This window comes from Jaculus jaculus, chromosome 8 (genome assembly GCF_020740685.1).
Source record: "Jaculus jaculus isolate mJacJac1 chromosome 8, mJacJac1.mat.Y.cur, whole genome shotgun sequence".
Taxonomy (NCBI): Eukaryota; Metazoa; Chordata; class Mammalia; order Rodentia; family Dipodidae; genus Jaculus; species Jaculus jaculus.
In genome coordinates this window covers 80303759-80317509 of record NC_059109.1, presented here as the reverse complement: position 1 = coordinate 80317509, position 13751 = coordinate 80303759, and the positions used below count along the sequence as shown (strand labels likewise).

The 13751-nt window shown below is 48.7% G+C and overlaps 1 protein-coding gene across 1 annotated transcript; it reads right to left on the bottom strand.

Annotated features, from left to right (window-relative positions):
• Positions 1-683: 683 nt before the first annotated feature.
• Anhx (anomalous homeobox) lies at positions 684-10125 on the bottom strand. The gene is made up of 9 exons (XM_045157024.1): positions 9877-10125; positions 8305-8432; positions 7115-7238; positions 5805-6012; positions 5368-5488; positions 4331-4593; positions 1898-2024; positions 1086-1170; positions 684-833 (listed from the first exon to the last, which is right to left on the bottom strand). The coding sequence occupies exons 1-9, from the start codon at positions 10123-10125 to the stop codon at positions 684-686; spliced, it is 1455 nt and encodes a 484-aa protein (XP_045012959.1).
• Between the last annotated feature and the right edge of the window lie 3626 nt (positions 10126-13751).

The following is a 13751-nucleotide window of genomic DNA, read 5'->3' as shown; positions in this document are numbered from 1 at the left end:
CTGGAAAATGTATAAAGAAATGACCAAGTAAATAAAGGATGAGTACATAAGATAGGAATGCCAGCCTAATGCTGTTCTGTGAGGAATGCTCACAGAACACATTAGAAACAAACAATATCTAGCAGTAGGGCGCCAAGGCATGAATTAGTGCCACCCTGCCATGAAACACTGGTCCCGGACTAGAAAGCTGGTTAGTCTATGCATTGATATGAACAGATGTCAGATATAAGAATATAAAATTCTTAAAACATTAAACCTGAATTTAGTTGAACATTTCACATAAAATGAATTACTTTCCCAGACTTCAGCAGGTACACCCAATATGGCCCATTCTGCTGGGCCATCTCTAAGCCAGGTATGTCTCTGGAACTCAGGGGAGATACCAAGGAAACACAGGAAAGTCAGAACATCCTAAATTACAGATGGGGTCCGATAGACTAGTGCATGGCAGATTGGGAGACGTTCTCCCTCCAGAGAGCCTTGCTGCACAAAGTACTAGGATCTGATCAATCACTATCTTTGATGTGATCCCACAAACATTTCTCAAATGCTTCCTCTAATACAGTAAGTTGCCAACGAAACTATTTAAACAGGGTAGTGGGTTAAAGACCTTAGTGCTTCTTACTGGAACCCTCTGGACAATTCTGGGAACCTCTGTCTTTATTCATAATAAAACTTTGTAACTAACAGTTGGACAACCCACAGTTGCTCCTCTTGTGGTGCTGGCTTGGCTCCACAGTGGATTCTTGGCTCAGGCTGGCCCCTGAGAACTCAAGGAGCATTCTGGCTCCCCAAAAAGCATCACTGGAGGCCTGGCTATCAGACCACTGCACCTGGAAAACAATTATGGTGTTATACAAAGAGGTACCACCTGCTAGACTTTGAGACTTGCCTTGTCACCTGAAAACCTCCTAATCCTGTTAAGACCCATTCTGGACTCAGGAAAGAACACTACCCCAGAGAAACCCCCAGCTAGCTCTGAATATACTGACATACAGCAACAAGTCACCTCTTCTCCTTCTTATTCACTGTCCAGAATCACTAGCTCTAATAGAGAAACACATAGTGTCCAAGAAAGGTCTCACCTGGCTGGAGAATGGGGGCTGGCTCAGGTCCATGGAAGACACAGGTCCTGGCAAGGAAGGTGAGGCTGGCACCATTTCTATGGGGCTAGGAAACAAGGTCAGTGTTAGCATGAACTCTATTTCCAGGGATGAACCTACCCAACTTGGCATCAGAACAGCCTCTATCTCAAGATAACACTGACCAACAAATCCTCATTCCACCAGAAGACCCAAGAGCATTGTATCCATTGTCCCCATCTTTTTATGCAGTCCCCTGGAGAGCTTTGTCTTCTTCTCCCTACTATGGAATCCCAGACCACTCTATACATATATATATAGCTTCTGTCTCCGCAGTCACCTGAAGACCTTGAACACCATCTGTCTACCACAGGAATTCATCTACTCCATATACAATCCACCTCTGTTTTGGCAATCCGCCATAAGCCCTGGTCCTGTGTCTTAGCCCACAGCCTGGATGTCTCTCCTAGGCTGTGAAAATCCCTTCAAAACCACGACTTGGAATGTGAAAAACATAAAACAAGGATTTTGATGTTGCTCACAAAGTTGTAGCCTTCTTCTGGAGAAAAACACCAGGAACAAGCAGGGCTCAAAGCAATATTTGGGCCAGCAATAAGTCACTACATACCAACCACAGGACAGGATGCTCATGTATGCTCTAATGTTTGAGGGTGCTATTTTGTAGAGGGAGGGACTGCTAATAGATAAGGGACATGACCTGCACAGTCTGAAATGGCAGATCCATAGATGATATCATACCCTACCCTTGCGATCTGCAGAAAGCCCTGTTTTAACCAAGGACTCTATGGGCTTACCTGTTGGTGAGGATGAATTTTGAAGCCTGAGGTGAGAGCTGGGTCACTTCTGTCTGTCCACTGGTTGGGCCTGACCCTCCCTCTGAGAATGAGCTCTGAGGATTGTCACTGTGCAGGTCAGTAAATCCTGTAGGTAAAGAAATTCCACAAACCATACTAAGAAGAATAAGTATGGCAGATATGTGGCACAGTTTCAAGTAGGTAGGCCATCTGGGCCACATGAGCCTATCCTGCCACTCCAGAGACTCAGCCCCCACTCCAAAGAAGGGACTAATACTACTTTGACCTCAATGGCCTATCAAACATCCAGAGACAAAGTAAAAGTCCTGTTTTGACTTCAATTTGGGCTTTGCCACCCTGGGCCACACACAGCCCAGTGCCAGAGGCTGAATATGCACTAGGCATGCTCCCTCCCACTGGGGGTGGAAGATACGGAGTTGCACTTCAGGTATCTCAAAGAAGATGTAGGTTTCACTGAAATTACATAAATATATAAGTAGCTGTAGCCTTACCCTTCCCTTTGGCATTCTCTTTACCCAAAATGTGTTAAGAGAATACCTCATAGGATTTTCCACTCTTAAACACAAGCCAGTGGATTTGGTCAGCTCTGAGTGAACACATGGATAGGGGAGAAACCTGATTGATCCCATCCTGTCCTGATTTTACAAGGCAGAGCAAAACTAATGAAACCTGGCCTCAGACCAGAACCATGGTCCTAGGGCCAGACATACACTGGCCTCCCTCTTGCCACCAGGGCAACTGTCTAACAGTGACTAGCTGCCTAGAATCATGTGAGACCATAAGGTACTTCCTGGCCACTTGCTATGTGGCTCTACTTCTGATTCAGCTGTCTTTTTTTTCATGCAGAACTTGAAAGACTTCACTCTGAAGATATGGTTCAATACCAATGTTACACATCCTAGATCACACACAATAAAGTAATGGGTTGTATTGTCTCTATTAAAGAGAAAGAGGAGTGAAAACTTACACACACATCCACAATTCTGTAGGGTCAGGAAGGAAGGGCAAGCCCGTAGCCATGTGGAATCTCAAAGGGAATGGTACAAAAAAAAAAAAAAAGTGGAGCTTAAAGACACCATGTTCTTTAAATTGAAAGGCTTAATAGGAAGATGAACTACAGAGACTCACACTTGGGACCATCAGTGTGAAGTTCACACTATGAACATGGAAAAGAAAACCTAGTTATCTGAAAAGAGATGAACATCTTACCAGACAACACTGGAAGCTATAAAATTTATTAAGTTAACAGACTTTATCCTTCAGTATTGCTTCTTCAAATTTCTGAAGGACACAGTATTTTTGACTTAGAATTCTATTCCTGACAAATGTGAAAACAGACTGAGGGCATTTCAAAATATATAAGGATTTAGAAAATCTACCTCACAGGCACCCTTTCTTGCAAAGTAACTTGAAGATGCATCTCACCCACACCAAAATTTAAAAAAAAAAAAGGAAAGGAAAGGAACGCGGGAACTTCAAAGAAGTATTGATTCCACTTAGGGAATAGTCACAGGAGTCTCAGGGACATTGGTACTTACCCAAGGCATGAGGAGCCCTCACCTGCCTGATAGCAGGAAAGGAAGGGCCCCCAAAAGTGTGTTTTCATATGAGATGCTTGAAATACTGGAAGGTATTATGGAAGTGATAAGAAATAAAAGAAATGCTAACAAAGTCAGGCATAGTGGCACATGCCTTTAATCCCAGCACTCAGGAGGATCACTCACTATGAGTTCCAGGTCAGCCTGAAGTAGAGCGAGACTCTACTTTAAAAAGAAAAGAAAGACATGCAGGTGAATTCACAGTATCTAGCAAGGTTTAAGGTCCCATGAGCCTGCTGTAGTCACTGGAAAAAATATGTAATTTAAAGATACAATGATGGGCTGGACAGATGGCTTAGCAGCGGGGCACTTGTCTGAGAAGCCTAAGGACCCAGGTCTGAATACCTACTATCCATGTAAGCCAAATGCACAAGGTGGCACATGTGTTTGGAATTCATTTGTAGTGGCTAGAGGCCCTGGTGTGCCCATTCTATCTGCCTGTTCTTTTCTCTCTTTCAAATAAAATATAAAAAAATAAAGATATAATGATATCTAAGAAAGAACAAATGACATTTTTTAAACTGAGCAGGGAGTGGACAAATCTGAGGAGACTGTCCTCCTCTTACATAGGTGAGTGACAGCAAGGGGAGTCACATGGAAGCAAGCATTTCCTTTCATTTTTAACTCTTTTCTCACAGTCTCATTTTTCAATCATGTGCATTTACCCACAATATATAACAAATAATAATTGGGGATATGTCATCAAACAACACAGATTCAAACAGAAAACCCTGGCCCTATGCCCATTTCCCATCACACAGAACTTTAGTAGGTGCATCTGGAGCACACTGTGGTCTATGCAATGTGGACACACCTGCAGGGCTGGGATCACTGAGGGCAGCAATGGACATGGAGTTCAGTCCACATTCATGGATTGGCTGCCTCATGTGGAAGCAAACTTCTTTGGAGGGTGACAGTGCAAGGGACATCATCCATGACTCTGGGGCAGCCACAGAGGGATCCAGCATGTCGCTGCCAGCAGCCAGAGGGCAGAGACTAGGGCCAGGACAGATGGAAGTGAGCATGGCAGGATGGTGGCCAGACCCTTCATGGTACCTTGTGCTTCCCTGAAGTGACCTGTAAGATATAGCAAACAATGCCCCTTGGTGAGTAGAGGCTCCCTCAAGCCAGGGCAGGGAAGCATGGGAGAAGACTCCAGCCAGAGTTGGGAATGTGGGCTGAAGCTGCTGAAGCTATGGCAACTAACTTAGCACTAATCACACTGCCTGCTCTTCCCTAAGTTTGCAAGGACTGGACTCTGACAGGGCATTTAGGCAACTAATAAAGCTTACTCTTCAGAACCTCAAAGTGGAAAATAGTTAGCAAGCTCCTGGTCATCAAGTGAAGAAATGACTGTTAATCCACGAACACTGGGAAGATGCTGATGAACATTTAATGAACATTCTATGAGTGCTAATGTACCTCAGATATGCTCTAGGCTTTTGTTAAACATCCCCTCAACCCCCGTAGCAATTTGCATTGGCAGAACATAATCCCCATTTCATAGTGAGAGGGCATATGAATGTGCCTTAGGTTACACAACTGGGCAGATCCACGTGTGGACCCTAGCACCATGGCTAACCAGCACTGGACTGCACATATTTCCCTTGTCCTCCCATCAGACTCATAGTTCATCACAGGAAAACAAGTGCAAGAAGCTCAGATGGTGCTCATCCAGGGGGACTGGAGAAGTGATTGATAATACTGACTCCATGAGGTACAAAACTGAAAATACTAGAAATGTCCAATCTCCACAGATAGGGTTAGGATTAGATTCTATACTCTGGTCTTGACCCAAAGAAGGGGGCTGAACAGGTGAAATGATCCCATGGCCTGAGAGAATGACAGTACCTGGCACCCAGTGGCTGTGAGATTGCGTTGACTCCAGGAAAGCTAACAGCCAGGGCCAGAGGTCCCCATGATCCCTGGGTGGTCTCTAGGGACAGTGGAGGTCCACTTTCTTCACATCCTGCTGAAAGCAGACCAGAGAGGGAAGACTACATACATGCAGCTGCAGCCCATTTCCTTGTTCCAGAAGATGAGAAAAGTTCTGCTGGTTGGAAATATGAGCAGTGTCTTCATCCCAATAAATCTCATGCTTTTTTTTCTTTTTCTTACAATAAATCTCATTCTTAACCTAAATTAAGACACTTTCCAAATCTACTCACTTTTGCCCCTATCCCTGGCCGTGTGCTGCCCCACCTCCAGACCAGCATAGACTTGCAGGACCAATGCTGGGTCAGACACATCCTATCATAAATTAGCCAATGAGCCTTTGGGAGACTCACCTGACCACTGAGAAATGGCCACAAACCCATGAGGGTTTCCTGAAGGTTGCAAGGGACTGAAAACCCTCTCCTTTGCAGTGGAGACGTCTGAGGCAGTCTGCTGGGCTGGCTTCATATGCTGAATAAGGTATCTCTGACGACGCCGGTAATTGGCAAACCAGTTATACACTTGCTCAGGGGTTAAGCCAGTCTCCAAAGCCAGATTCTCCTGCCCCAAAACAAGACTTCCAGCCCTGAGTTACAAGGGCATATAGAGGTAGCTGGATAGCTCATATCCACCAAGGAAGGGGAAAACAAGCCCTATATGACCTCTTTAAGGACAGAAGAGAGAATGATCTGTGAGTTGCTATATTAGAGAAAAGTCTGTCTCCTGAGCATATGCTGGGGAAGCAGACAGCAAGCCAACCCCAAGCCACACTTTGCCACCTAAAGCTCTGAACACAAAGGGCCTTAAGTCAGGCAAAGGGGCCAGAGTGGGACCACTCAGATCCTCTGAGCAGAGTTGGCATGCCCCTACTAGGGTACCCTTCATTACCCACAGTGACCCCAGACTCCAGATCACAGAGTAGAGCACTGGAGCCCCAGGGTGTGAAGTGGGTAGCCCTACATAAGAAAAACAAAGCCAGGTATGGTGGTGTACACCTTTAGCCCCAGCACTCTGGGGGCAGAGGTGGGAGGATCCTGTGAGTTCAAGGTCACCCTGAGACTACATAGTGAATTCTAGGTCAGCCTGGGCTAGAGTGACACCAAACAAACAAACAAAAAAACCCTGGAGCTGGAAAGGAAAGGTTGCTCAGTGGTTAAAAGTACTTGCTTGAAACCCCTGATGGCCTAGGTTTGATTCCTTAGTACCCATGTGAAGCTAGACTCACTAAGTGCATCTGGAATTCATTTGCAGGAGCAGGAAGTCCTCGCATGCTCATACTCACTCTCTCTGCCGGCCTCTTTTTGTGTCTGTCTGTCTTTCTCTCTCTCTCTCTCTCTCTCTTGAAGGAAGGAAGGAAGGAAGGAAGGAAGGAAGGAAGGGAAGAAGGAAGGGAAGAAGGAAGGAAAGAAGGAAGGAAGGAGGGAAGGAAGGCCGGCCTGAATTTTGGAGTTCAAGACAAGGTGGAGATCTCCGGTACCCTGGAAGACAGACTGAGGAGACTGGGGGTGAGGGGGGAGATGACTCTGAAGTGAGGTGACTCCAAGCAGGAGGAAGAAAAAAGGTACAGGAGCCACCTATGGGAAGGGGGATCTACTTGGGGGAAGGTGTAGAGAGCCATCCGGGAGACAGGGGAAGAGGACTTGGGAGCAGGCTTTGTTCTTACCCGCTGGGCCTTGCTGGGGTTGGTGCTGACATTTGTAGCAAAGTCCTGTAGATGATGGCGAACCTCTAGGGGAAAGGTCCGTTTCTTGAGGCCCTCGGGGCAAAGAGCAGGGGGTGGTGGGTTCCTGGGTGAATAAGAGGTTATAGGACAGGACCTCATCTTATTCTTGCTCAGGGCCTGGCACTCTGAAGAAAGTGATGCCTATGCCCCTCTATATCATGGACCCCCTCCTATGGGTACCTCTCCATCTTTTCCAGTTTGGAAGCCCTACAGCCTCTCCCATAGAAATGCAGACTTCTCATGCACAGTGTCCACAGGACACAAGTAGTCTCGCTCGGGAGCATCCTCTCTGTGACCTGAGGGTCCTGGGTGCATCTCAGTCCTCCATGTGTACCTTTCTTGTAGTACTCTGTACAAGCTTCCTCAGGGCCCCTCCCTCCCCAGTTGCTCTGAGCAGCATTCTCTAGTCCATCCCTGCATCCCATATGTAGCTTCTATGGCTGGAGTTCTCTATTGTTACCATCTTCCAGCTGCCCAGTGTGGCCACTTGTTCTTTTCCTCTCCTCTCACCTCCAGCACCTGCTCCCAGACCCAGTCACCTCAAGTACTCTGGTTCCTATTTCCCTGAAATGTCACTTGCTGACCCAGTGGGCGAGCAGAGTGATCATCTCTGAGCATAGCACAGCTCACCAACCTTCTTACAGCACACTTATTCCCTGTTCCTGACCACCAGCACATTCCTATGAACTATTAAATCTATAAATCTCTTGCCTTGTCCATAAACTCCTGGCTCCTCTTCCTCTTTGTCTGCCTCTGACTTGCTCCCTTGCAGCAGAACTTCTCAGAGAAATCCCCCATGCAAAACTTCAGGCAGGTAACTTAAGGTCTGTGCCTTCCTTCTCGCCCATAAATGGATGGGAATGAGTATAATGATAATTACTAAGCTATTGAGCATCTATCCTATGATGGGCACACTTCTGACTCCCACCAGTACTGATAATCCTCTCATCCGGCAGCCCCCCGTGGCCATCTGGAGCCTAGACATGAGGACTAGATGAAGTTATGTTCACTATATTGTGACAGTAACTGCTTAAGTGACTTCCTGCTCTTGTGTCCCTTTGGGAGTTTGGATAGCACATCCAGCCCTCAGAAGCACCATGCAAATAGCACATATGAGTTTCAGCAGGTACCTCTTCCTGCAGCGGAACTTTTGCACTGGGCTCAGTGTAGCCACACCCAGTTTCCTCATGGCCACACGGTAGTGAATATCATTCCAGAGCTGCACCAGCTCCTGGCTGCCACCTGGAACCCGGCACCCCTGTGGGAAGAACCCGCTGAGACCTTGCCATCCTCACCCACGCTGGAGTGTGTGCAAGTCTGTATCTGCCACCCATACTAACCCAGCCTCTGGACATGTAGTGATTCCTGCAGGAAGAACAGGTCTCTGGGTTTGAACCCACTGATCAAAAAAGCACCAGTGGTGGCCAAATAGTACAAGCTCTTCAACCCATGCCAGGCCCTGAGATGTGACACTGGGCCAGCCAGTTACCTTGAAAGTCATGGAAGACCCCCTGTGTCAGACATGAACAAGCCACAGGCTCTTCCCTTAATCCACTCTTAAACCCTTTAAAGGTTAAGCCCTGCCCAAGAAACAAGTGAACCCAGTTCTCCACTACATCCTGAATCTAAGGACAGTGAGCCACGACAAAGAGCCATGATTTGCCTTTGGCCACATAACAAAAGGGCATCCATGGGCTCCAATTCAAGAGGCCAGCATTTGACCCACACCTTAACACCTCATCCATCACCAGCAAGACTGCTCACCATGCTCTGGGCACAGTAGGATAACGGAGTGCCTGTCTGTGCTGTGACAAACCACTCAACCAATTAGCTAGCCTCTGCCAACAACTAAGGGCAGTCAGCACTGGCCTTCCTTATGACACATGTCATATCCATCAGTCTTACTTTAATAACCCTCCACCTGAGGCATCCCTGAAAGCCCTGCCTTCTCCTACTGAGTTCTGGGACCTCTGGCAACTGATGCTGACAGCCATTGACAGTTTGTCTAGCTGTGACCCATCAGACTCCGATCAGGTGAAGACCCTGCCTCCTTTATTGCTTGCTACAGGACTTGACTCTGGGTCCGAACACCCTACATGAGTCAGGTCCCCACCATTTCTGGTGTGGTAGACCCACCTGTCCCTCAGTCTCAAACACCTGGATGGACACAGCTGACAGCCATCCTAACCATGTTTCTTATCACAGAAGTTATGCCAATTCCATTCTTGTATCCTGTATCTTATTCACTTCATTCGTTTTTCTGTTGTTGTTTTGACACAGATGCTCACTATGTAGCCAATACTGGCCTTGAACCTGCCATCCTCGTCCTTCAACCTCTTAAGTGCTAGGATTTTAAGTGTGTAGTATGATGCCAAACTTCAGGACATGTTCTGATGTCAAATGTGCCAAAGCTCAAGGTACCAGCACATTACAAAGACTCACTGAGCATGGGCATCTGGGTCTGTGGGGACCCTCCTGTGGACCAGGACACTGGCTCTCCAAAGCAGGATCATATCCATTAGCTGGCAGAGTGCCTGACAGGATCATCACTCTATGTGGATTTGGTGAGAGGTCATTTTACCTAATTAGCAAACAACTTATTACTTGGTCAAGTGAGAGTGGGCATCCTGCCTGAGCTTAAATCACACTGGAATTAGGAAGTTGCTGTGGCCCCACATTGACTGGTCCATCCCCAATCCTACCTCTAGAACTCGGCAAGCTGCCTGTTGCTGCTCCTGCTGAAGTAGGACGCGAGCACACACCAGGGCCACGTCCGCATTGTCCAGCAGATACAGGCGGAGCTGACTGCCCAGAACTGCTGCCACCAAAGGCTGCACCTGAGCAAAGTCATCCTGGAGGTCCCGAAACAGCCTTCCCGCAAGTGTCACCAGCTCTTCAGGGGGAGAGCAAGAGCCTCCATGCTCCCTCAGCAGCTTCAGAAAGCTCTGCATCCCACAAGAGCAACTCTGCCAACACAGAACAGTCAAAACTCCCAACACCAACCATGAGTCAGCAGACTAATTCCGGGAGGCAAGTGATACCTGATCCCAGGCTACGACACCTGTAAAATAGGATAACTCGCCCGAAGAAAAGGTGGGGTGGTCTCACTCACCCTCCTTCTAGTCTCTCCCCAGGCAGTTGTATCACCCAGCGCCGTGTAGTTTGCAACCACCCATTTCACTAGTTTGCCTTCCCCATGTCTTCTCCCCCCTCCCCCTCCTTCAGGCTCCGCACAGCCACGACCCATTTCCTCTCGTTTCCGCTGTGGCCTTCGTGGGTTCGCCACAGGGCTGGTGTCGGCTGCACGCGTGGGAAGGCATCCACCCGACTACACTCACCCACCCCACTCACCCACCCGCGACAACCGGAGCCCGCCTCAGACCGCGCCCCAGACTCGGGCGTCCCGCGGGCGCAGGACGACGGGCTGGTGGGGCCAGGTGGGCTCTCCTCGCGGGGAGGGAGGTAGGGAGGGGCCGGCGCGGCGGGCCTGGCCCTGGCGGGAGCTTCCGGCAGGCCGTTCCCGCTGGCGGGCTTACTCCAGCACGCACCTCACCGCCCTCGACGGACGGACGAGGGCTTCCTGGGGAGGTTCGTCCAGCGCGGCCGCGGGCAGGCGCAGGCTGTCCTGGGCGGACGGGACAGGCTCCTGCGGCGCTCCGCGACCAGCCCTGGTGGCCCGCCGCCCTACCTTCGCGACGGAAGCCTCAGCCTCTCAGAGGCGGCGGCTCGCACCTCCGGCGGGACGCGGGGCTGGGAAGGCGTCTGCCCGACGCCCCGCCCAGCCTCCCCGACCCTTCCGCTGGCGCCTGGGCACTGGAGACCACCGCCCGCTTCCGCCCTGGGAGCGGCGCCCTGGCTACAAAGTATCCACCTGGGGCCAATCACACGGCCGGCTCCGCGGGCGGAAGGCGCCAAGAGCACGCTCGGCCTGGCCGAGGAGTGGGAGGGAGCTGTGACCAAAGAGTGACCGCCCCCCCCCCCCCGCCGCGGCGCTCTCCAGGTGGGCTGAGGTCGGGCGGATGCCCACACAGTGGGGGCGCCTCTGAGCTGACTCCTGTGGGACGCTGAAGGGGTCCCGCCCCAGAGAACGAGCCCTCGGTCCAGAGGACTGCAGCCTTGTGGCTATGGGGTGCTGAGAGCTAGGAGGGGCTGGCAAAGGTGGAGCCCCTGGAGCTGGTTTGAAGGGTTGCCAGGGCCTGCTTAGGTAAGTTAAAGAGAAAAGTTAAGCACATCTTGGTGAAGGTATAAGCATATGTTTAAAACAAAAAAACTGGGCGGGAGAGATGGCCTAGCGCTTAAGCGCTTGCCTGTGAAGCCTAAGGACCCCGGTTCGAGGCTCCATTCCCCAGGACCCACATTAGCCAGATGCACAAAGGGGCCCACGCGGCTGGAGTTCGTTTGCAGTGGCTGGAAGCCCTGGAGTGTCCATTCCCCCTCCCCCTCTCTGTCTGTCTGTCTGCCTGCCTCTTTGTGTCTGTCACTCTCAAATAAATAAATAAAAATAAACAACAAAAACTGACAGAAATAGACCAGGTTATATCCTGCAGACCCAAGACCCTAGCCCAGACACATTGTGCATTAGTAGAGGGAGAATCGCTGCAATCCAAGTGTGTGTAAGAAGATATGTCAAATACAGTTATGGTTATTAGTAATTATACTGAGGAGGCCATTGGGCCATGTTGAATGGTACAACCAAATGGTGTGCTTTGAGCCCATTTGGAAAGTAGAGGTAGAATTATATAGACAATAAAATTGGTTTTTGCTGTTCCTATTGTTGATTTTTTTTTTTTTTTGAGACAGCGACTTATGTAGTCCACTCTAGAACACAGTTCTCTATGCAGCTGAGGCTAACCTTGAACTCCTGATCCTCCTGTTTCCAACTCCAAAGTGCTGGAATTGCAAGCATGAACCAATATGCTAGACAATTATTTTTATTAGATATTTTAATCTCTAATCTTTTTTTTTTTTTTTTTTTGGGGGGGTAGCGTCTCACTGTAGCCGGGGATGACCTGGAATTCACTATGTAGTCTCAGAGGCCCTCAAACTCATGGCAGTAGTCCTACCTCTGCCTTCGGAGTGCTGGGTTTAAACGCATGCATCACCATGCCTGGCTTTAGACATTTTAATTTTCTTTCTCTGGCTTATTTATAGTTTCTGCCATTTTGTTGTTGTGTTGTTGAGGTAGGGTTTCACTCTAGCCAGGCTGACCTGTACTCACTCTGTAGCCCAGGCTGATCTTCAACTCATGGCGATCCTTCTACCTCAGCCTCCTGAGTTCTGGGAGCCACTTAGTATATACTTTTTGTAAAATGATTTTTCTGATTTGCTATTTTTAAATACATGTCAAGGAATGGGGAAAGAGGATGACATCGTTGTGGAGAGCAATCCTGACCACAAAGGTGTGCTGAACCTGGAGGCTGGTACACAGACCAGACATTTACAAATGTCTGCAGAAACTTTCTCACAGAGGAGCTTTTCTAGAGACACATCCACATGCTTTAGAAACACAGTACACTGAAATGGAAATGTAGCTCATCACTCACTGAAGGTGTTGCAGTCCGGTTCGCATTGCTGGTAGAAATCACCCAACCAAGAGTAGCTTCTGGGAAAAAGAGATTTATTTTGGCTTACAGGCTCGAGGGGAAGCTTCACGATGGCAGGGGAAAACGATGGCATGACCAGAGGGTGGGCATCACCCACTGGCCAACATAAGATGAACCACAGCAACAGGAGGGTGTGCCAAACACTGGCATGGAGAAACTGGCTATAAAGCCCATAAGCCCGCCCCCAACAATATACTCCCTCCAGGAGGCATTAATTCCCAAATATCCATCAGCTGGGAACCTAGCATTCAGAACACCTAAGTTTATGGGGGACACCTGAATCAAACCACCACATTCCGCCCCTGGCCCCCATAAACTGATATCCATACATGATGTAAAATACAATGCATTCAGTCTGACTTTAAAAGTCCCCATAGTTTTTATCAATTCCAATGATGCTCATACATCCCCATAGTTCAAGATCTTTTAACTGAGCCATAATACCAAAATATAATCTCAAAAAACCCATAATGGCACAGAATAAATATTCACACTGCAAAAGATGGCATTGAGCATAGCAGAGGAACATTCAACCAATACAAGCTTTAAAACAACCAGGGCAAACATCAAACTCTGTAGCTTCAAGTCCAGCAACTCTAGCCAGTGACAAATCTTCAAGTCTGATAATTCTAAACAGCAACAAGTCTCTGGCATTCCAATTCCGCCCCTCCAGCTAGGCTACTCACAATCCTGGGAACGTCATCGGGGCCGGCAGCTCCTCGGCAGCCATCTCATGGTCCCGGCATCTCCACTGGGTCTCCACTGCAAGCCACGGTTCATCCTCATGGCCCCATGGGGTCTCTATGCAGGCAACCAGCAAACCTGCTTCACACTGCCCATGGCCATTTCAAAAACACAAGACCGTGTTGCAAACTCAATGACCCTCTTTCCAGCATTTCTTATACTCCAGGATACCAGGTAGGGTGCCAATTTGTTAATCCAGGGAGGAATAAAGCAGACTTTGAAGAACAGGA

Coding starts and splice junctions, on each gene's coding strand:
- Anhx (XM_045157024.1), bottom strand. CDS start 10,125: ATGCAGAGCTTTCTGAAGCTGCTGAGGGAGCATGGAGGCTCTTGCTCT. Junction 5,489..5,804: donor GGCCATTTCTCAGTGGTCAG/GTGAGTCTCCCA, acceptor GTCTGCTTTCAG/CAGGATGTGAAGAAAGTGGA. Junction 2,025..4,330: donor CAGTGATCCCAGCCCTGCAG/GTGTGTCCACAT, acceptor CTTTACCTACAG/GATTTACTGACCTGCACAGT.